Source organism: Drosophila pseudoobscura, chromosome X, assembly GCF_009870125.1.
Source record: "Drosophila pseudoobscura strain MV-25-SWS-2005 chromosome X, UCI_Dpse_MV25, whole genome shotgun sequence".
Taxonomy (NCBI): Eukaryota; Metazoa; Arthropoda; class Insecta; order Diptera; family Drosophilidae; genus Drosophila; species Drosophila pseudoobscura.
This window is the reverse complement of record NC_046683.1, coordinates 63394172-63417533: the sequence shown is the minus strand read 5'-3', so window position 1 is coordinate 63417533 and position 23362 is coordinate 63394172. Positions and strand designations below refer to the sequence as shown.

The following is a 23362-nucleotide window of genomic DNA, read 5'->3' as shown; positions in this document are numbered from 1 at the left end:
CATTTCCCAACATTTCCCTGAATTTCTCTCTTTTATTCAATCAATGTACCGTTTACGGAATAAAGTGCCCGGGCTTTCCGCCGAGAGAGTTTTCCCACTTTGATTTCCCGTAAGGAAATATCCTTTTTCATGATTTCATTTGGCTCTTTGAACCCATGGCGTGCGGACATTTTCTGTTAATGCTAGAGAATGAATCTTGAACCTTGATCCCTAATCATTCCAGAATCCCAGGCAGAAAATCTCCAACAAACTGAGGGGCACTGCTGCATGACGCATGAAAAAGAGCCATTGAACCTTATTTTCTTTACTTTTGACAATTTCCAGACCGATGGGTGCTGCTGCACATCCTTAAATTCTATAACTAAATGCTTGAAAAATCAGGGAAATGAAATCCCCTAAAATCTAAAGATATCCGACTAGAACAGATCTAGTAGAATTTGGATAGAACATTCTATCGCAAAAAAAACAAGTATTTTTGGGCTGCAAATTTATAGTTTTCAATGAAAATAACAACAAAAGTTCCACAGCTTCAAATGGGATACATATTTTTTTGGCAAACATTTGATATAAATCGATAAAAATACATATATCAACCTTCAACAGAGAAAAATCTCTCTAATTTTTGAATAAAAATCAATAAAACATTGAAATTTTCCGTTTCATAATGCGTTCAGTGAAAGACTTTAACCACAGTCCATCTTTAAGACTATCCACAGTTTGTGGTTGATGAAAATCTTCAAGTTAATTGAGTCTTAATTGAGAGTACTTGCACTCTAGACGGAATGATCCTCTAGTGAAGTGGAAATCTCCAGTCCGGCGGGCCGACAGAGCGGAAAGAACCCTTCTCTGTCATTCCCTTGTCATTCACATTCATGCACCGAGACAAGTGCCCCGCCGGTCTTTCGTTTGTTCTGCTGCCAGTCTTTGGCTTTTTCCTCCCACTCTTTTGAATGGTTTTTTTTTTTTTTTTCTTTAGCTTTGCTTTTCCTCCCATCTGTTTGTTTCTGTTTTGATTTCAGCATTTGGTTATGATTTTTTTTTTGTGTTATTTATTTATTTAATTTTCATAGATAAAAAGCCAACCGCCTGCCAACAAGATCTTTTTTTTTTCTGTGTGTTTCTTTTGGGTTGCTTAGCCTCAAAAATCGCACGTTTGTTTACCCCGTGAAAACTACTCGTTTACCTTCTAGATGCGATACGATATACGATGTACATATGTATATATGTAAGGAATTGGAATAGGAAATAGGGAAATGGGGAATATATATTTGTTATTTTTACACTTTGGTGGCGCTCGGGCAGCGCGCGTGTGTTTCTGTGTGGCAGGTGCGCCATTGCCATTGCCACCGCCACCGCTGCCGCCTCTGCCTCTGCCACTTGGTGTTTGAACCGAAAAAGATCTTCGCTCTCTCTCTCTCTCTTCTGTGGGCCACGAGAGCAATTATGAGTCGCGTGTGTGTGTGTTTCTTTAGACACCAAAACAGCAAACAATCAAAAGATTTCAAACACTCTTTCGCCCAGGGATCTACGAAGTGAGAGTACTCTTTTTTGGCAACTTTCTGTCACTCCCAGAGAGACTGGAAAACATTGGTTGCCTTGTGTAAAAGAAACCCTGTTAGGGTATATTCTGCTTCGGTGGTTGCCGCGTGAAAATTTGCATATGTTCGAGGAAATTTGCATTGGTTTTCCACCATTTACCGTTTGGTGGCAGCAGCCGCAGCAGCTGTTTGCTAAGTGGCAAAACCATCAGCAGGCAATGGGCTTTGGGATTGGTATTGGGATTGCTATTGCGATTGGGATTGGGATTCTCTCTGTGTTTCAGCCTCTGGTTTTTCTCGTTTTCTTTTTCCTGTGTGTGTGTGTGGGTGGCAATGGCTTTAGAAAGTTTTTCCTTTTTGCCGTCTTTTGTGGCGTGTCGTGTAGCTGGGAGCAAAGAGGCCGCCTCTTCGTTGACATTTTGTGGCTCCACTGGACGGACATCCGCTGGGACCACTCTGTCTCTCTGTCTCTCTTTCTCTGTAATACTTTTCATCGTTTCATTCACTCAGAAACCGAAAACTTAATTCAATTCTTTGCAAATGAATGCACACACAGCACACAAAAGGGAGGCTGGGGCACGGGGCACGGGGCAGTGGCAGGGGCAGGATGTGAGGCATCGCATCCTTAGATTTCAAACTAAATTAATTTAATACCCAAAGCCCCAGCTTCAGCCCCAGCTTCAGCCCCAGATACCGATCGGGTTCGCTTTTTTTTGAAAAATCAGCTTAAAAACTTTTCCATGCTTTCTGATTGGCAGACAGAGGAAAAGCTTCTCTTTCGGAAAATGTTTGTTCCCCAGTTTTTCCGGGGAAACTTTTCATTTTTTTTTTTTCTTTTTTGTTTTTGCTGGGTTTAGTTTTGCGGTTTAGCAAAGACTAACAAAGCGGTTTCCAGTGGCAGTGTTTTGTTATTCGGATTTTAATTGCTTTCTGTTGGGGAAATTGGATTAGAAAACGGGGCACGGCTAGAGAGCCCTGAGAAAGTATTTTCTTTCGACAGTGTCGATGCATTGTTGGGGGATGGGGGATGGGGGGGACTCTCTTTGGGCAGAGCACGACAGCTGGCACTCAAATTAAATTGCAATGCATTGCATCGCATCGACTCGATAATTATAATGACCAAAACATGTCATGTGTGTCCCGTGCCCCACCCTCCTGCCACAATCGCTATAGAAACCACAAAAGCCACAAGCGAGGCACCACACACACACAGCACACACAGCACACACACACACACATACACACACACAATATCGCGTTGAAATATTAAAATGGGGGAATTCAGGAAAAAAGGGTACGGAATCGGAATCGGAATCGGAAATGTGGGTTATCTTCGGTTAGCGTATACCACAGGAAAACACACTCTTCAGGGAGTTATGGAATAGGAGTGGAAGGTAGGGCCAACCAAAGGGGAATCTTTGTAGAAAGGCATGTCTAATGGAACCAAAAATTGCCAACCCAAGAGCAAAAGAGGTATACAAATGGGTGTCATATGCTACAGAAGGGTAATACAATCCAAAACCGGAATAAAACAAGAATGAAAAGAGGGAAAAAAAGCTATAGCTATGGGGCACTCTACAGGGATTGGGGGGGGGATATTTCTTCTACGAAGGGTCTGTAACTCATTCGAAGAAAAGCAAATACAGGATTTCAGTAGAATCTGCGACTGATAGCATTCTGACTGGTAGAATCCTGTTTAAAGGATTTGGGAGTCTATAAAGTATAACGAAAAAGGGAAGATAGAATTATCACAACGATAGAGTCGAAGGAGTGCGTGCCACAGACGAAAACCCGCCTACAGGAAGGATAAAATGTGGGATATCTTAATCAAAATCGCAGCCATTCTGTTTCTGAAAGCATACACTCTCCATCGCACAAAAATACATACACACAGATACCTCCCACACACACACACACAGAGAAGCTGGGCTCAAATTGCGATCGCAGTTCAGTTCTGGTGTTTTTTTTGCAGTTGACAGCAACACTCATGGGGCATGCTCCTCCGATGCTCTAGGGGTCTGTCTGTCTGCTCTGATGCTCTGATGCTCGTTCGTTCGCCAAATGAAACTGCTACTCAAGTAGCTAAAGGCGTGAAAAAGGTCAAAGGCATGTGGCAGTGGCAGTGGCAGTGGCAGTGGCCGTGGCTGTTTAGTGGGTGCCCCGTGCCCCGTGTCCCGTGCCCGTGACCATGCCCGTTGGCCCCGAGGCTGCTGTAGACATTTTCCTCTTCAACTCATTTTCATTCTATTCCTCTCGCTGTCCCTCTCAAAAAAGGGTTTTCCCCACTCTTCACTCCTCTCTCTTCTCTATCCCTGTCTTTTATTCCGATTTCTGTGCTTCTGTTTTTAGCTGGTTTCATTCACCCATTTTCTACAGAGAACTACAGTTTTTGGCAACAGAAGCAGAAGCGGCGGCAACGCGAACAGCTTTTTATCATATTTATATTCACATTTCGTGCATTTCATTTTCGTGGATATTTATATAAGCCATCATATCTTTTGTTTACAGTTTAAGGCACCCTTCCCCCCCCCCCCCCCCCCCCCACCCTCTGCCGCCGCGACACTCATTTATGTAATCTACAATTGTTTTTGTTTAGGCTAGGAAATTGTCATTAACAATTACATGTTTTCACGGGGCTTTGCATTTTTCAATTATTCAATTTGTTTTTGTTTTTATTTTCGTTTTGTTCAACAGCTGATGGCATCGATCGCTTTCTAAAGCGGGATCACTTTTCGCGATAACAAATGCCCAAGAAGTGGAGGTTTCGGTTCTTGAAGTTCTATTGAGTGATATCTCGGTGTTGGCCGCCTTATCGACTGATTGCTTTTGGCGATTTTCAAATAACTTTGCACTTTGAAAAGATAGAGATAGAGAAATTCCTCATACGAAAAATGGGGGGCTATAGCTGTGTATAGATGTTGCTGTTGCAGATTTCCTTTCACTTCAAAAAAAAAAAAAAAGAAAAACTAGACTTGTAACGCGACGCGCGGCAATCACCAGAAATCAAAAAGGCAAAATGCGAAATGCGAAAGGCGTACGAAAGGTGCAATCCGTAAAAAAGACCAGAGACGAGTGTTGGAAGATGCAACGGGCTCTGGCTCAAAAGATGGAGTAGTAGTCGTAGATGGAGGCTAGGTGCTGCTGCTGCTGCTGGTGATGGTGCTGCTGCCGGGCGGCGTCGCGCATCTGCAGGCAGGCGGCAGAGGCGAAGGTTAAGAGCAGAAGACACACACAGCAGAGCAGAAACCGACGCGAGATGCGGCACCCCCGACACGAACCGACGAACCTTTTGGCTTAAACTCCGCGAAGCAACTGGAGCAACTGCGTCCTCCGCGGGAAAAAGCACACACGAGCACACACACGGACACACGAACACACGAACACACGAACGAGACGAGCCATGCGAGTCGCGAATCGCGAATCTCTACACGAAGTCTACGCACATTCGCAACGAGAAATGTCTTAACCCATGGGCGGCCGGCCGCCTCCACCCAATGCCCAATTCTGCCCACAAAATGGGTGGCCAAAAAGTGGGAGAGCAGCAGCAGCAGCAGGGAGAGAGCGAGAGCGAGCGAGCGAGCAAGCCAATTGCCATTAGCTGTAGTTTCGAGAGAGCTTTCACTTGTAGACAGAGCTTTCAGCTAGAGAGAAAGCTCTCCTTTGCTCTCATCTGACGGACGAAAGCCTATTTTTGAAATAGAGGCGCTTAAACCATTTAATTAATGAAAAATGCTCGCATTTTATGGAATATCAAATTAAAACAAACAAAAAAAACATTGGAAAAGCACACACAAAAAAAAAACCCAAAAATAGTTGTGGAAAATCCATGAGAAAAGCCATATTAGTGTCATAAAAAAAAGTGCCTTTAATCCATGACCCCGCTCCACCGTTCCACCGTTAAGTTTCGTGTTGTGCGGCACGGTACATAAGACAAACTGTTATTTCGGTCATAAAAACCTCGCATAAGCCGCGCGACTCAGACGACGAAATCTGATGCGCGAGGAATCCCCAGACGGACGGGACAAAAGGACAGAAGGACTGAAGGACCTCCTAACTATAAAGAAGTGTCACATAAAATTTACATTAAGCGAAATGTAACGAAACGCTAAAAGCAGTCATATATAATCCAGCACATACTCGCAGATAGATAGAGAGTCGTGAGAGATATAGGTTAGGGATGAAAAGGTGGCGAAAGGACACACCGACAGACTAGAGTTGTCGCGCATTGCTGGAGCTACGCATTGGGGCACGCAGCAGCAGCAGCCACAGAGGAGCGGAGCGGATTGAAGTGGAGTGGAGGAGAAATCTCATTAAGCCATGCTATGAATTTTAAACATGATGCACAGGACCCGACCCGAGAGCCGAACCGATTCCAATTGCTGCCGAGAAACTAGTTCCATATGCTGGCCAATGGCAGCAGCAGACGACCCCCCACCACCACCACAGAGAGCGGATAGGAGAGGGTGTAAGCCAATTCCATGTGAGGTAGGACCACAGCTAAGAAGCTTTCCAGCGAGTGCTTTAAGCACGCATCGTATGGGTACCAGAGAAATGGAACAACTTTCATGTGAGGTAGGACTACAGAGCTTTCCAGTTTGCAACAGAAATACTGGGAATACTGGGAACAGATGCGACAAAGCCTCACCGTACGACGGCTTCGACGGCATGAGGATGGCCGAGAATGCAAAAACAAAACAAATGAGACGGAGAAATCCAAAAGGGAATACATACAGGGTTCCTGGAGGTGTTTTTGTTGTAATAGAGTGGGTAGAGTCTTCATATTAGTGCATTAAAAGCAGTACAGGGAGTACTGCAGATACAGAATGGGAACAGATGGACTTTCATTCGAGATAGGAACAAAATCGTTTTTGTAAAAGCTCCCCCCAGGATAATTGTGGCAACAGAAGCTGTCATTATAATCAAATATTTGCCCAAGGAATACTGGGAACAGAATGATTTTCATTGAATATTTAAATCTTATCTAAGAAAATGCTGGAAAGGTTCGAAGAAGAGTATAGGAACTGATTTCATGTGGGGATCTTTGAAAAATAAACCCCTGTATTTAGAATCTTACTGCGAAACCGGAGAATACTGGGAGAAAAGGTGTTCCTTAATCATACAAGCTCTCAAAAAGCAGTATAAACATATGGACTCACCTTATTATCACTATCTGTGGTATTGCCCGAGCCAAAACTGGCCAAAGAACAGCGATCGTGATCGTTCTCCGTGAGCTGTTCATCGAGATCCCTGGAGGATCGCTGCGAGGAGCCCGAATGCTTGGCAGGGGACTTTGGTAGCGTCAGTGAAGTGCCAGAGAAGCAGGTTTCCTGCATGACCTCACGCAGTTTCTTAACCCAAATCTAGCACAAAAGAAATATCAATTAAGCCTCAAGCTCTGACCATCAAATGGATGACAATCTTACCTGCTTGGTCTCCAGGCTGTTGGCCTTGAGGACAATCCTACAATCGGATAGCATGGGCGATCTTCCTGTCCACACGGCAAACTTTGCTTCATCGCCTTCGATGTGCTCCGTGATGCCCATGTCCGTGGTCATGAGTTTGCTCTTGAACTGATACTTGACCACGCTGGACTCCTTCACTTCCTTGGCAAAGACCAGATACAGCTCGAAGAGGAATACCCTCCGGTCGCGTCCCTTCCGGATGATCTGCTTGGTGTCCCATGCCTGGAAGGCATCCTGCAGGACCACTTCTCCGAGCTTATCCACGGAAACATCGCAGTTTTCGAGCAGTGACAGATGCATGGCATCGTTGGCCTTTTTGGGGACGTTGAGCATTACCTCGAGACCCTCCTTGATCTCGCCGTGGCTCTCCTCGCAGCAGGAGAGCAGATCCTTGAGCAGCAGCTGGTATTTGGTGATGCGCTGCACGGGCTTGATGAGGTACGCGGGCAGTGGATGCTCCACTTCGAGGCGCCGCTGCAGCTCCTCAAAATAGTTGCCCGCATGCTGCACCAGGAGATTGTTGGACGTCGGTTTGTTCTTGCAATAATGGACGTACATGTCGAATTTGGAGGCCCATGTGACGAAGCAATGGCCCACATCCTCGGGCATTGTTTCGTATTTTTCGAGTTCTCGTAGGAAAATCTTCTGGTGGAAATGATGGAGCTCGCGGATGTTGCCGAAAATCACATCCTCCTGGCCCACCAAGGCAGGCGGTACATTGCGGCCCCCGCGGAACTCCTCCAGGAAGCACTTGATGCATGTGGCAAGATCGTTCACGTACGCCCTCTCCGTTTGCATCAGCTCGGCCATAATGAACTCTTTTCGACGCGCACTCTTGCGCTTCTCTTCGTTGATCTCTTTGCTGGCCACCGAGTTCGAGGAGGAGTTCAGCTTGGCCTCCAGCGTGGGGTCCGAGTGGCGATCGCCACTGCTGCCGCTGCCGCCACTCCCTCCGCCGCTGCTTATGCCCGAGGAGGAGCATATGGAGATGTTGGCATCGGAGGAATCCAGGAGCAGCTGCTGCTGGGACATGCCCAGCGACTTTTCCAGCTGCTCGCAGTAGCTGTCCATGCGATTGCTGAAGTCCTTGTACCGCTGGTCCACCGAGGCCACCCATTGCTTGATGTCTGCGGCATGGGCATGGCCCTTCTCGACGAGACTGTCCGCCAGTTGGATGAGCATCTTGACCCGCTCGCGGGTCTCCTTGGCGGTGCTACGGAATTCGTTGTGTTCTTTGAGCAGACCCTCCGTCTCCTCCTTGGTAATGCCCACGAGATTCGTGCGGGAGGAGAGGTATGCCTCGCCCGTGTTGTGTATCCATTCGATGGCCTGCTTGGCACTCCGCTCGAACAGCACGAACTGCTGGCACTGATCGAGCGACTTCTTGCGCAGCGTCCAGAAGTCCAGCACTTGGTTCTCCTGCGTGAGCAGCTGGTCCAGTTTGCTCTTCACGTGCGCCTCACAGTTTCCCTTGTACTGGTAGTACTGCTGCGAGCGATTCGCGTACTTCAGGAATGTCTCAGCGGTGCGCCGGGCCAGGGTGCAGGCCTTGAGGAACGCCTCCTTTTGCTCCTGGTGCTTGGAGATGAGCTGGACAATCGTTTGGGCCTTGTCGCTGCTGCCGCCGCCGCCGCACCAGTCATCCACCCGCTTGTACTCCCGCTCCAGGCTGTCCAGCACGGAGCACACCTGCCCGGCTGTTTTGTAAAAGTTGAGGGAGGCCGTCACCAGCTTGTGCCGCTCCTCGGCGTACGTCACGAGCTGTTGCCATTTCTTGGTGACATCGTCGCTGATCTCTCGGATCGACTGGGGATCATAGTGATTCGCATTGATCAGGGCATCCGCTCGATACTTGACCTGCACGGCCGACGTGTGCGTCTTCTCAATGGCAATCTGCAAACAGAGAGGGGGGATTAGAATATGCGAAACGACATGGGAATGCACTCTGAAGAAACCTGAAACTGTTCGTGTCCCTGGCGCAGCTGGTCGGCCTCCTGGAAACTGTTAGGCGTCACAAAGCTGGCCACCAGCATGGCCTCGCCATTGCGTATCCATGAGATTACTTGATTCGCATCGTTCTGGAACTGACACAGCTGCACGGCCTGCTCCAGCTTGGCGCGCTTCGCCTCTGAGAGCTCCTCCAGATCGATCTCCCGCTCGCGCAGGAAGTCCAGCAGGTATTCGATGCGTGCCTGGGCCGTGTGCGTGGCATCGGCCATGGAAATGAAGCCCGCGTTCTCGAACATCTGCAGCAGGTCTTGTCCCTGCTGCAGGATCTCGTAGGTGGAGTTCTGTATGTCCGTCACCGATTCGTTGTGCATCCGAATGAGCTGCTCGGCCTTCTGGTAGTCCCGCGACAGATCCGCATGCTGCAGCTCCTCGGACCAGACCTCCAGCTGCGAGGACAGCTCCATGGCATCGCGCTCAAAGTATCGCAAACGGAGTATGAGATCGGCACGGAAGTTGCGAGCGGACCAGAGCTCCTCCAGCTCCACTTTCTGTTTGCTGAGCTTCTCCAGCGTGGCCTCTAGGGCCGCAATGGACCCCGTGTTGTCCACATAGTCGAGGGCGCGCATTTCCTGGAGCAGAGCCTCGCCCTGGGCAATTGTGGTCATGCAGAGGTTGACGGTGCTCTCCTTATGCTCCCGCTGGTACTGCTGCAGGATCCGTTCGATGCCCTCGAGGTCCTCCTGCGACAGCCGCGTCTCGTCCGCACTCACGAACGTCCGCAGCTTGTCGATCCATGCCGTCACCTCCTTCTCGTGCGTGTAGAAGTGTACGGCCATCTCCAGGCGCCTCCTTCGCTGCTCCACTCGCTCCGCAAAGCTTCCCACCTGCTGCTCCAGCTCCCTGGCCACCGAATAGATGTCAATGGGATCGGCCTCTCCGCTGAGCGCCAGCTCCTCTGCCGCCGAGAGCAGCTTCTGGGCATTGCTGTAGGTGTTCTGGGCCACGTTCTCGAAGTTGTCGTGCGACGTCTGGTAGACGCGCGCCTTGTGGAAGTTCCTGCCGATGCCCGTGTTCTTGCGGAGGAACACTTCGCCGTGATTCTTCAGCCAGTCGAGCACCTGCTTCACGTCCTCCTGGAAGAGGCGCAGCGCGAGCGTCTGGTGGAGGCGGATCCGCTCTTGGTGCCACTTGGCCTCCAGGGTGCGATGGTGCCCCAATATTTGGTGTATCACGGCCAGCACATGGCTGGCACCCTCGCTGTAGTCGGCCGCCGGGTTCTGCCTTTCATATTTGTTGAAGCTGCTGTTCTTTCGATGATCCGGCACCCCCGGGGGCGGCGGCTGGTTGCACACTTGGACGAGATGATCCAACTGGTAGAGCAGCTTCTTGGAGGTCGAGTGGACTTCGGTGTACGCCTGGCACATGGCCTCGTACAGCGACTGATGCGTGCGTATGGCCGTCTCCAGGCTCTGGATGTCCGAGGGCAACGGCTGGGAGGCCTGACAGGCGGCCGCCCAGCTTGCCACACTGTTGCAGTACTGCTCGGCCTTGTGGTGGAAGAGCACGCTCAGCTGCAGCACGGCCGTGCGCTCGTCCAGGCCGGCGGCAAAGTCCTTCCATGTCCTGTCCAAGCGTTGGGCCAGCGTCTTGATGTGCTGTGCCGCATAATGCTGGCTCTCGATGAGCCGTGCCGCCACCGCCAGGATGCGATCGATGTTTACCGAGACATTCATTGAAGCCACAGCGAACTTCTGATGCTCGTCTTGGAGGGACTTGGCCATCGAATAGTTCTGGCCAATCTCCACGTAGCTCATCTGGAAGACATCCCGATTGTGCAGGATCCAGTCGAACATCTTCTCGCAGTCCTGCTCGAACAGGCGCCACTGGAAGCACTGATCGAGCTTCACTTTCTTGTGCTGCCACAGCATCAGGAGTCGCTCCTGGCCCGTATGTATGAGGTCGATCTGTCGCAGTGCCTTATTGATGGCCGCCGACATGTCCGGATTGGTGCTTACTCCCCGTGCGGCGGTCTGTTGTCCTCCTCCGCCTCCCTGTTGCTGCTGTCCCGCGGACGAGGTGCCCGAATCAAGGCTGGCCGTGTCGGAGGCGGAGCCACCAGGCGGCTAAAAGAGCACACAGATTAGTCAAAGAAGATAGAGAGAGAGAGAGAGAGAGAGGGAGACTCACCTGCGACCCCGAGCCCTGGCCTGTCGCATTGATCTTTGCCAGCAGCTTCTTGCCCTGCATATCCAGATCCTCGATTGGCAGCTTCGTGATCTTCTTCTTCATCTCGTTGTGATGATCGATGGCATGCCGCGCCAATGCCACATCCTCTGCGAAATCATTCCGATTGAGATCCTCCTGGAGATCATCAATGCGATCGGCCATATCGCCCGCCTGCCAGAAGAAATCCTCAATGGCCAAGCGGGCATCCGTCCACTGCTGATGATCGTACAGCTGCTGCCCCTCGAAGTCCCCAGTGAGCTGATGGCCCTCGGCGATTTTGTTGAGCGCCTCAATCGATATCGTTGTCGTCTCGAATTTGTATTTATGCGACGATATGGAGGCACGCTGCTTCTGCCAGAAGTTGTCCGGTTTGATGATCACCACGTTGTGGATGTTCGCGCTGAAGTGCTCCTGCAGGACCTTCAGTATGGTCTTCACATTCGTCGAACAGTTGCCATTCCCTCGCATATCAATGATGACTGTGAAGCCGAGATTCTTGGCCGCATCGCTGTGGATTGGAGAGAGTGGAGAGTGCTGAGTGAAAGGTGCGTTCTTAGATACAGGAGAGTGCAAAGAGCAAAGAGAGAAGCCTAAATACGTGAGTGAGAGTGCAGTAGAGTCTCTCTCTCCCTCTCTTTCTCTCTCTTTGTCTGTCTCTGTGGCTTGATGGTTCATTGGTCTGTTTACGTTCTTTGCATAAATTATGACAGCATTTCTTTGTATGGTCTTCACAGTTCGATTTCTATAAGCTTTGACACCGATCTACAGCCCACCACACCCCACCCCCTGCCCACCTGTTCCCCCGTTCCCCTGCTCCCCCGTTCGTTCTTTTGCTCTGATTTGCATTCCATTTGAATTTTAATCGCGCCATTAACTATAAATATTTCTTTCTCTCTTTCATTGATGTTCTTTGATGTTGCTCCTCTACCATTTTCATTCTTCTATTGCCGCTATTTCTTGGCCTGATTGTTGCCGGTTCTTGGGGGTTCTTTGGGGTTTCTTTCAACCACGAATCATTCTCGTGCTTGTCGTGCGGTTGGGCATTTCTAGGGGTTTACCACACAAAACAATGCGAAAGTGAAGAGGCGTCTCTCCATGCCACTTTCCACGACGGGGTAAAGAGAGGGGGAGGGGGTGGGGGAGGTAGTGTCACGCCACATACGGAAGGAAATGTCTCTGGGAAATGGTGGGAAGAGCTCAAAGAACCACAAACCAAATCAAATGTTGGCTTTTGAGAACTTTAAGAGTTCTCTCCCCCCCTCCCCTTGAAGTTCTTATCGAGTCTGGAAATCTGGAAATTTGTGTATTCCATGGGAGGGTTCTGTTCGGGTTCTGTTCCTCTTCTGTGGACAACAAGCAACTCTTTTGATGACTAATAAAACCTCAGAGAACGGACCGATAAAACGATTTATGTTTATTCGAAGGAAGGCTATTAAAAATCGAAATTGTTCACTTTTTTGGTGGGCGGAGGGGGGAACAAAGACAGCCAGCGAGAGAGTAAGGGAATGTCGCCCGCATTTAAAATTTTAAAATACGAAAACAAAGACACGTCTTGTGTCGCGTCGCGTCGCACTAATCAAAAATCGTTTATTTAACCCATAAATCTGATGTGCGGGAGGGGAATGGCAGAGCAGGACAGAGGGAGCCCCCAAAAAGTAAGTCCAGCGGCTGTACGTGTCTAAAATGCTGAGAGAACCCTCTGATCCATGGATGTCGGAGGGGAAGGAGGAGGAGCAGAGCCGTTTCACAGAATTTGCATTGACGTACGCGAAGCAGCACAAAATTGGCCGACAACGAGTCAGAAGATGGGGGAGACAAAGGCCCCCCTTCCTTCATGACTCCCAGGGACCACGGCGAAGAAGGGCAGAGAGAGAGAGAGGAGGAATAAACAAAAAGTGTTTCACGCCAAAGCAAATAAACAAAAATGCAAGCAAGAACGAGGAGGAAAGCAAAACAAAACAAAAAAGAAGTCAGGAAAGGTTTCAAGCGCTTGGCGAAGTGTTTGATACCCTACAAAATGGAATTTAACTTATAATTGGCAGATATACGATCCAAGGAAAGGGCATATCTCCATCTTCAAGGGGTACCAAAAAAGAAGAACAAAGCAAAAACTGCTGTGCGGGGGGAGGGGGAGGAGGAGGTCTGGAAGCTAAAGATAAAGCGCACATTGGAGGCACAGACCGACTGCCGCAGGGGGAGTGCGAGAGGGAGAGCCTCCTCCTCCCGCCTGCTCGCCGTCTTTGGTCGATTTTCTTATCAGCACAAAACCTGAGGAGGGCGGGTCCGACACCGTAATAATAAGTGATAAGTAATAATAAGTGGGACAATGCTTGTGACTTTTTACTCGACCGATAAGAGGAGGGCAGCCTTTGGAGGAGCGATGCGGGGGAGGGGGGTGGGGGGTGTTCAGAGAAGACGATGCCAGCGTGGGAACCGACGGAGGAGACTCGCCGTGCGAGGTGTGATTCACGGCTAGCGAAGCTTGTTAGCGCTTCAATTTGAAAATTTGTTGAAAAATATCTCTACGTATCGTTTCAATGATTGGGGCATGTCTTTTGCTGCTACAACTGTTTTTTGCTTCTTCCTCTCCCTGCTTCTGCTGCGGCTGCTGCTTGTCGGCGTGTGTCGCAATCTGGGGTCGCCATCATCGTCCGCGGGAGCAGCAGCGGCAGCGGCAGAGGGCAGTGCTGCCTGATTATCATTCGAAGTTTTTTGCCATCTCCTCCGATGGCTACCTCTCCGGGATACCCTGCATTCCATCGAAAGACGGTACATCAGGTCGGGAGTTCATTTGGTGGAAGGTGGGTACCCTGCTGGCACTCTTTCGGCTACTGCCGTTCGATTACCCTTTCTCTCATTCTTTACCCGCTCTCTTTCTCCAGCGCTCATTTGGTTGTTTGCTGGTTTGTTTTTTTTTTGTGGGTTAAGGTGTGCTTCCACTCTTCGAGATGTCACTCTCTTTCGCTGGCCAAGAGCACGCTCGCTGGGAGTGCCTCACCTCAGCATTAATATACTTTCGAGCGGAAAGCTTCTTGGCATTCCACGGCTCTTCGGCAGAGCCGGTCCCCGGTTTACATATGACTGTGTGTGTGTGTGTGTGTGTGTGCTGATTCTTCTTCTTCTTTGATTATTGCTTTCTTTGTCGCACAGATTTATGCAACTTTTGTTGCTCTCGTCGCGAGTCTTTTGCTCTTTTCTAGTTTTATTTTTATAATCTTTACTTTTATGACTTTTTTGCACTCTCTTGTGCCCCTTTATGTGCGGCTCCATTCAATGTCAGCCAATTGCCAGCAGCAGCAGAAGCAGCAGCAGCCGATGCAGAACGCGAGAGCCAAGAGCCAAGAACAATGTGCGTCGTCGTATGCCGTGATGAGTCATAAAATATGCGACTGCTGGTGCAGCGAGGCGACTATAACAGGAAAATCAAGTGGAATGTGGCACTGCAGCTGCAGCAGCTGTTGCCCCTGGGACCCCGACCCTTCTCAGCCCCCCCCTCTCACCCACCCCTTGGCAAGAGTGCGGGTGCAAGAAGATGTCGCGACGTCAGCCGAAATTGCAAACGAAGCATAGCGTGCAGCGGCAGAGGCAGCGACGACGACGTCAGCTGACACAATGAGCGGCCATTGTGAGGGGTATCGTACCACAAAGAGGGGAAAACGAGAAGAGAGGCATTGGCAGAGATGGGAGTAGCACATCAGAAAATGGAGTAGCAGAGGAGGATGACCACAAAAAAGATCAGCGGTAGAGGAGCAGCACCACAAAAGAGAGAGAGAGAGAGAGAGAAAGATCACCCTATAGAAAAGAGCAAAGTAAACAAAACGAGGGGGAACGTGGTGAGCTGCTGCTACGACCGCAACTCTACATTTATACCCGATACTCGGTCAGTGTGGCTCTCCCCCGGCAGATGGCGATAAAAGCTGTGTGCGAGTGAGACGCAGCGTGTCGTTTGGAAATACACTTGTGCAGGCTCGATATTACAGGAGTGTGGATACCAAATTTGGTTGCTCTAGCTCTAATAGTCTTTGAGCACTAGGCGCTCATAAGGACGGACCAGGCTCAATCGGCTGATCAAGAATATATATACTTTATGGGGTCGAAAACGCTACCTACCTATACTCATTTAGAGTATCGGGTATAAGAAGGGAAAGAGAGCATGGAATAGGAAGAATAGCACCATAAAAGACTGAATGGAGGATTAGGAGCAGCAAAAGCAGATTATCAGAAGAGGAACAGGAGGCAGAAGAGAGAGAAAGACAGAGAGAGAGAGAAAGAGAGAGCGGGCGCTGGCGGACACACTCACCTGGGTATGCTGATTAGGTAGCTGAGCAGCCGTCGCAGATCCTCCGGCTTGAGGCGGTCGCGACGCGGCGTTGCGGGGAAGCAGAGCAGTGGACCGCCACGCCTGTCCCTGCCGCCCGTGAGGAAGACGACACGCTCCTGGAGCAGCGTTAGCAGATCGCGGGCCCGCTGTCCATCCATGATGTTCGTCCGAGTGTCCACTAGCTCTAGCTGCGGCCCAGCTGTGGGAGGCAGTGCAGCATAACGGTTTTCTTCAGCCAGCCAGCCAGCCAGCAGCGGATTTCACTTAAACGCTATTATTATTATTATTAATATTACTATTTTTTTGATTATTTTTTTATTGCGGTTATTTCTGCGCGTTTCGCTTTGTTGTTGTTGTTGTTGATGGTTGATGCTTCACTTTTTTGTTGAATGATTTTGTTGTTGTTGCTTGTATTTCACTTGTGCTCATTGATTTTTGAAAATTTCTCGCTGGCATTTTCATGGTCACTCTTTTTGGATTGTTATTCGTAATGCGAGTGGGAGGAGGAGCAGTCGAATGAAAGAAGAAACGAAAGAGCGAATGTGAGTGTGTGTGTGTGTGTTGCACATTTCATTTGTAAATTCATTTGCGGGGGGAGTTTTACCCAACCCCTCTTCTTTTGCAGCACAGAAGGAGATAGATAGCGAGAGAGAGAGACAGAGATAAAAGGCGAGGGGTGCCATAAGGGGTGCGGAGGAATATGTTAAATGTCATAAATCAAGTGACGCCGTCACGCGATAGCCGCATAAAAACATAAAAACTTGAAAAAAAAAAAAAAAACACAAACCCACACACACATACACATATACTCCTGCTCTTGTTCTTATTTTTAAACACACGCGAATGGGTGGGGGGAGTGGGAAAGAGATACAAGAACACACACGCATGAATGGGGGAGTGGGAAAAAGACACAAACACACACACACACGCACACGCACACACAGGCGCGTATTAGGGAAAAGGGGGAGTGAGAAAGAGAAAGAACCAAACAAATCTCCCGAGTGGCGAATGCGGCGCGCAAAATACATACTCCAGCCAATTGCAACATCTAGTGGGCATTGGGCTGGGGCAGGGGGACACCCCATCATTTTAATTGCCACAAATTCACCAAAGATTCACTGAAAAAACTCCAAGAGCCACAGAGGGGCACCACAATCACTATATCATCGCCAACATCATCCCGTAGTTCTGCGTCTTTGCCTCTGCTGCTGCTGCTGCTTTTTCTTGCTACTGGCATCTCTGCCACCAATTGATTTTTTTCACACCGCGCGCACATATACACAGCGCTTTTGTTGTTGTGTGCTTCACAATCAAAAAAATTACCATAAAAACGCAAGCCGAGATCACAATGCCGCCGACATGTTGCATGTGCAGCAACACCGCTGTAGCATTTATTTTATTTAAACAATTTTCGTGTGTCTTTCGCAAAAATTAAACGCTCCCCGACTTCCGACCAGTGCTGGCGATTACGCTTTTTTCTCGTCAGATCTGGCTTTTTTTGAAGACCAAAGCGGGACAAATTTGTGATCTGCGCGAAGCGGGAATTCTGGATTTTTGTATATATGTGTTTGGCTTTTTTCAGCTTTTTTTGATGTTGCCACCTATAACATAAAAAGCCAGAGAATCTGGCCGGTTCATCGTTATTTTTGAATGATATTTGTGAATTTACCAGATAATTAAGAATTTTTAAGGCAGGTTGACTTTTTTCGTTAACATATTAGCAAAATTTTGGATTACCTTGAAGTTGAAAAGACTCCGAAATTGAATAGCACTTTAATAAAAAATTGTTAACAGAATTATTTGGAAAATGTTCAGCTTCCTTTACGTCTTTTTCTAGCTAGAAACAGCTTTTTTTCTGATAAAAAGTTGGCAGCTCTGCTTCCAACAACAGCATTTCACATTTCTACACATTTGCTACACATATCTACGCAATTGCTACACATTTGCTACATAATGGAAGGAAAAAGAGGGTATGACAACAGGCAAACGGCCCAGAAGATGCAACCCATGCAAGGTAAAGTCCACCTCATTTGCTCAATATAAGTTTTAGAAAAAAATCCGATTTTAACTTGGCTATTTTTGCCTATTCTCCATAACCGTTTTTATAGCACATTCAAATTACGTCTCATTTTTTCGTTGCAGGACAGAGCAGCTGTGTGACAATCTAACCCTCAGAAATAACGCAAATATACCGATGAAAAATCGAACTTAGCCCACTTGCGCCCCCCTCTATTTAAACAGTCTAACGACTTGTGGTTCATGGCGGAAAATATTTCTTACTGAACTCTCTGAACTTATCTTTCACCTGAACTGCGCTAAAATTATTCAATTTTCATTATTTTCGGGGAATTATTTAAATATCTCCTTTGTCTTCAATGGGTTAATCGTACCCCGTCGAAGGATTGAAAATTCCTCATTCAGGAAAAGTACTTTGTTGCGCTTCACGAAGAGAGGATTTATTAATGCAGACCCATCCTTGCTTTCCAAAAAACCACGATATCTTCACCTAAACATAGCTTAAAATGTTCAACGTCATAATATTCATGTGTGTATTTAAACAGCCACTGGTCGACCATAGGCTAACAGATATCGCTTGATTTTGATGTCCACATGTGGGCTTACAGCACTAAAAAACAGTCCCAGGCACAAGCTGATTGTAATGAAACTCTGCGAGTTTCACGAATTTCATCCACTTTGGCGCTGTTCTCTAGCGATTAGACAGTCGAAAGTAACGTTAGCATGTCGGGGCACACTGCCAGCTAGATACATTGAAAATTTCTACACTTTTTAATGGTATTTTCTAGAATTTTCCAGTATTTTGTAGACGCACCCTCACCCTCTTGTTCAGTGCACCAATGTAGAAACCGTGTGGAAGTGCCATTTGGAGCCCAGGCCACATCGAATACTAATTCGTGATCAGCATCGAATTTCTTATTGTTGCCATCAAAATCTCAATTTTTTCAAAAAATTTCGGAAAAAGGTATGATAAGAAATGAATAACGGAGGTGTTTCACACTGGCGCTTCCATCGGGCTTAAATTTTTGAAACGTGGACAAACGTACATTTCCCTTCAGGTGTCGCCTTTGGTAATTACATGAACATGTAGTTAATATGTAGAAAATGTGTAGTTGATGTGTAGTTACAATGTAAGGAAATGAATTTAGTGGAAATTTTGTTTGTTTAAACCTTATTTTATAAGCAATGCAATAAAGATGATAACTTAACTTTGACCAGTGTTGTAGGAAATTTATTAAACAATTGGATAAAATTAGGAGCTCAGAACTGAGGGTGCTAGCTGGCTAGTAATATTTTACCGAAGATCAAAATCGAGGAATTATGATGCAACTTAAGTACAAAAATTCGCCAGTATATTTACGGTATATTTTAAAATTTTTGACGTATTTTGGTATATTTCTGATCGACAGCTGTGGCAGAAAGTTTACTGAAGTTTTATTTTTTTAGTTTATTTCGCACGGTTTTAATTGTAAATTTGCAAACATTTTACGCAAACTAAGAAACACCTTAAGGCAGCGAAAGAACAAGTCACGCCAGAAGCAGCAGCAGCGGCAGCAGGAGCAGCAGGCGCAACAAGAATCGGCAGACCGAGATTCGGCGAGAAAAAGTCGCCTTCTGGCGGCCACGGACGCGGAAATGGAGAGCAATCTCAATCGAATGATTAACCAGACGCTGCGCCATCAGCTGAGTGGCCAGCTGAGCAAATATACGAATGTGATGAAGGGTTAGTGATGCCACGAAATCCTCTAGGATCTTCCTCTAATCGCCCGAAATCTCCTCCTACTTTTCCAGGCTGGCAGTACCGCTGGTTCACTGTGGACGCCAAGACGGGCTTCCTTAGCTACTACCTGTGCGACTCCTCTGCCGTTGGCGACGACATTGCCCCCTCGCCCCATGTCCTGGCGAGTGCCCCCCGCGGACAGGTCCAGCTGGCTGGCGCCGTGGTCTACCCCAGCGACGAGGACTCTCGCACGTTTTCCATTGCCTGCGCCTCGGGGGACACGGTGAAGCTGCGGGCCAACGATGCGCGGGCGCGTCAGGAATGGGTGGACGGCCTCCGGGCGGTGGTTGAGAGCCACACGAAGGCCATGGACATCAGCAATTCGTCGCCACTGCCGCCACGGGAGCTGCTGGCAGCCTCCGATGCGATGGTTTCGGCCCGTCAGGCGCTGTTCCTCACAGAGCAATGGTTGGGAAAAATAGCTTGTCATTGGATGGGAATCCCTCTTAATATCCGCAATTTTTCTATTGCAGCAATGCCTCTTTGGCCAGGGCCATTGAGAGCATCGATTGTGCTTCCTTTACGCCCACTGATCCCGATCTGCTGCTGCTCAAGGCCATCTCCACAGCCAGCACTCAGTGCCTACACCAGTGTTTGGGCCTCCTGCAGCGCCACCAGGAGATGAATCAGCCTTCGTCAGAGCCCATTATGCTCTAGGAGGATGCGGTGTGAAGCCCGCTCTAGAGGAGGAGAAGCACCTGCCCTAGACAGGAGTGGACCCAGCTCTAGGAGGATGAGGCACGGCATCCTTCATCGCATACACTATTATCCAGTATTCCAAGTATCTGAAAAGCAATAAAGCAGCGTCGCCGAATCGCATTCGTGTGGAATGCGTTCTGTTGGCAAGCAAAAATGAGAAGACGATTCCATCGGGTTTTTCGGGTTATCTTTTTCAATGTTTTTATAAAATACTTTTTAATTTTGTCGTTCGTTTCGTTTTTCGGTTAATTAGAACATTCATTTTTTTGTTTGTTTGTTTGTTTGTCGATATTTAAGATTAATTTGAACATAAAGTTTTGCACTAAAGTTTTGATAGAAAAAAAATTGAAACATTTCGACGTTGGACGTTGGATTCTCCATTCAAACTCCTCTCTCTCTCTCTCTCTCTCTCTGCATTCCATTCGATTCCATTCCATCCATCTGTCGTGTTTGTTATAGTTTTTATTTTACATGCTATACCGAAAGTAATCGTTAAGTTAAGTTTGTGGAACATCAAATTCTATGTGGGATTTCATGGGCATGTGTTGGGGGGCGGGGGTGGGGGGCAGGTGGATTATACATATAGATATATTCGGGCTATGGCTATTGCTGCGCTTTATGCTGATGATGATGATGATGTTTTGTTTTATAGCCCATGTTCCAAATAGCAGGACATTCGATGCGATTAATAGATATCTTGATTCGCTGTAGAAGTTTCCCACAAGTGAAAGGGTACATTTATTGATTCGCTCTACAAATTTCCCCTAAGCGAATGGATTGGCTGTGCAGATTTCGCCTATACGAATTTCTCATAAGCGAAAGGCTACAGTCGTTCCAATTTCCCCTACGCAAACGGATAAATTCGCTATATGTAAGGGTTGATTTTCCCTCTACAATTTTTCAATAATCAAAAGGAAATAGACGTCTTGAATGATGCCTATTCTTTCTCTAAGCGAACGGCTACAGTCGTTTCGAATGCCCTGCTTAAAATGGAACTCTAGGTATTCTTTATTCGTTATTATAATGATTTCTCCCCATCAATTGTGTGCTTGCTAAAATCAAATCAATTGCCGGAAGGTACGCCTAAAATATATATCCTATGTATCAAATATAATGTCGCCAGACTTTTTCAAATAAAACAACGAACACTGCTGCAGATCTGTAGAGCAACACAGGGGCCAGAATAGAAACGGAACAGAGATCAAATTAAGGCTAGAAAAGGCACTTTAGAATGGGGATTTTATGGTTAGGTATTACAGGATCATTTGGGGCTTTTAAGAGACTGGTTTTGGGAGTTTTAGTGTTCTAGGGTTCTGAAAACCCAAATAAAGTTCCCCCAGAGACCCATTAGATTGCAGCAGCTGTCGTCATACAAAAATTTTCGCTTTTTCACTAAAAAAATTTCGCTTCGTTTTCTCCTAAATTTGATCTAAAATTTCGTTTTGTATAAATACGATTTTTAAAAAAATTTCACATTTTCTTTTTAAAATTTTTGTTCTTTTGTTTCTTTTTTTGTTACAAATTTTGTTTCTTTTTCATCGCTGAATTTAATTCCGAAAGGCATTTTTTGTGAATTTTTCTTTTGTGTGTGTTAGCCTAAACATTAAATTTAGTTTTCTTTTTCCTCTTTTTTTTATATTTTTTGTACACTTTTTTCTTTTATCCTTTTTTTGCTAAAACAAATTAAAGTCTAAACAAAAGTCGGGCACACAATTATTTCGTTAAAAAAATTTCATTATGTTACGGTTTTTGTTTTTTTTTTTGTTCTTTTACATTTAAAATTACTATTATTTTTTGTTCAAAAAAATGTTATGTTACGTTATTTTACGTTTTTTGTTTTCTTTTACATTTAAAATTACTCTTATATTTGTTTTTGTTTTTTTGTTTTTTTTTGAGTTAAAACTTTTGCTGTGGGCGATTTTTTTGTAGGGGATTTTCTTCTGATTTTTTTTAGTGGAATGTTCCGGGCTCCTTCGGACTTTTTGGGACTTACAAACTAAAGAGATCGCTATTTTTCCGATGGACTATAATATAATAATACTTTGAATTTTGATTCAATAAAAAAAAAAAAATAGTCGTACGGCTAGAACCTAAGGGCGAAGTTTGAGTTTTGTTTTGTTTGTTGTAGAAGGAAACTAGAGGAATACAAATATATATATACACATATATATATATATGTATATATATTAGGGATAGTCTCTCTGGCGAGAGACCCAGCCCTTATGGGTTTTTTTCTTTCTTCTGATTTTAGTTGGTTCGCGCTTTTGATTGCTTTTCCTGTTCATTCGTTTTCAGTATCATTTCCATACTCTTTCATTAGCTACTCGTTACTCGTTACTCGCCAATCGCTAATCGCCGCTCGTTACTCGCTTGTGGTGGTAATGGGTTCCACTTTAATGCCTCCGCTTGAACTGGAGCGGGGAGCCTCTCCAATGGCCGCCGAAGATCCCCCGCCTGCTGCTCCTTGCGTCACCGATGATGAGGAGGAAACGCTGGCGCCCACCAGCTCCGCCAGATCGTCGGCAAAGAGGCGGCTGGGCGAGTACTCTCGCTTGTAGCTGGACATCTCGAGCCCCAAATCGCCCAACGGCGAGTGCAGGCGCGGGGTTTCGCTGCGGTGAGGACTCCCCTTCTTCTGCTGCTTCTCCCCATGCGAATGCGAATGCGAATGAGGATGCGAGTGCGAATGCTGGTGGGAGGAGGATGATGATGATGCGGATGTGGAGGCGGCACTGGCCGCCGCCATGGAACTGGCACCGAAACCGGACTTGTGCGGCATCCCATGATGCGCTGCCGCCACCTGCTGCTGGTGCAAGTGGTGCTGCTGCTGCTGTTGCTGCTGCTGGAGGTGCAGCTGCTGCAAGTGATGCTGCTGCTGCTGGTGCTGGCTGAGCAGCGCCGCCGCCGCCGGGTCACGGTGCAGAGCAACGGCCATGCTGGGCGGCAGATTCGGCAACAGGCCGGCGGGACCGCACGGTGAGGGAGCGTGTCGCGGCCCTGAACCGCTGCTTAACGCCGGGGAAATGCTGCCCCTGCTGCCGGGCGGGCCTGGCCCACCTGCCAAATGCGGCGGCAGGTTGAACAGCCCGGGCGGTGGCACCACCGGCGGCCCCGCCTCCCCGTGCTGATGCTGCACGGCGGCGGCCATCTGCATCTGCTGTCGTATATTGTGTGCCACGGCGGCAACGGCGGCTGCTGTTTCCTGTGACATGTGCTGATCAACGCCAGGACCCACACCGACGCCTCCCCCTGGTCCTGTGACTCCGCCTCCACCGCTGCCCATGCCATTGGGACAGGCCAGAGCGCTGAGGCTAGCGGCTCCTGGCCCTGGAATGCCGCCACTAGCGCCTGGATAGCTGAGCGTCATGTC

At 47.7% G+C, this 23362-nt stretch overlaps 3 protein-coding genes across 4 annotated transcripts in view; 1 reads left to right on the top strand and 2 right to left on the bottom strand.

Moving 5' to 3' along the window:
• Positions 1-15798, bottom strand: part of trio (trio Rho guanine nucleotide exchange factor) — a 43911-nt gene extending 28113 nt beyond the window's left edge. Inside the window, exons 1-5 of the mRNA XM_033385536.1 lie at positions 15477-15798; positions 11138-11684; positions 8956-11073; positions 6962-8893; positions 6695-6898 (exon numbers count right to left, since the gene is read on the bottom strand). Coding sequence (XP_033241427.1) covers positions 6695-6898; positions 6962-8893; positions 8956-11073; positions 11138-11684; positions 15477-15655 — 4980 coding nt within the window. The 5' untranslated portion in view covers positions 15656-15798. The remainder of the gene's footprint in view (positions 1-6694; positions 6899-6961; positions 8894-8955; positions 11074-11137; positions 11685-15476) is intronic.
• A 3087-nt stretch (positions 15799-18885) lies between these two features.
• LOC4811675 (oxysterol-binding protein-related protein 11) lies at positions 18886-20157 on the top strand. The gene is made up of 3 exons (XM_001352224.4): positions 18886-19236; positions 19305-19701; positions 19767-20157. The coding sequence occupies exons 1-3, from the start codon at positions 19149-19151 to the stop codon at positions 19948-19950; spliced, it is 669 nt and encodes a 222-aa protein (XP_001352260.1). The 5' UTR covers positions 18886-19148; the 3' UTR covers positions 19951-20157.
• A 370-nt stretch (positions 20158-20527) lies between these two features.
• Positions 20528-23362, bottom strand: part of bab1 (bric a brac 1) — a 76319-nt gene continuing 73484 nt past the window's right edge. For both annotated transcript variants that reach the window (XM_033382902.1, XM_033382901.1), the window contains exon 4: positions 20528-23362. In XM_033382902.1, the coding sequence (XP_033238793.1) occupies positions 22355-23362 (1008 nt within the window). In that variant the 3' untranslated portion in view covers positions 20528-22354.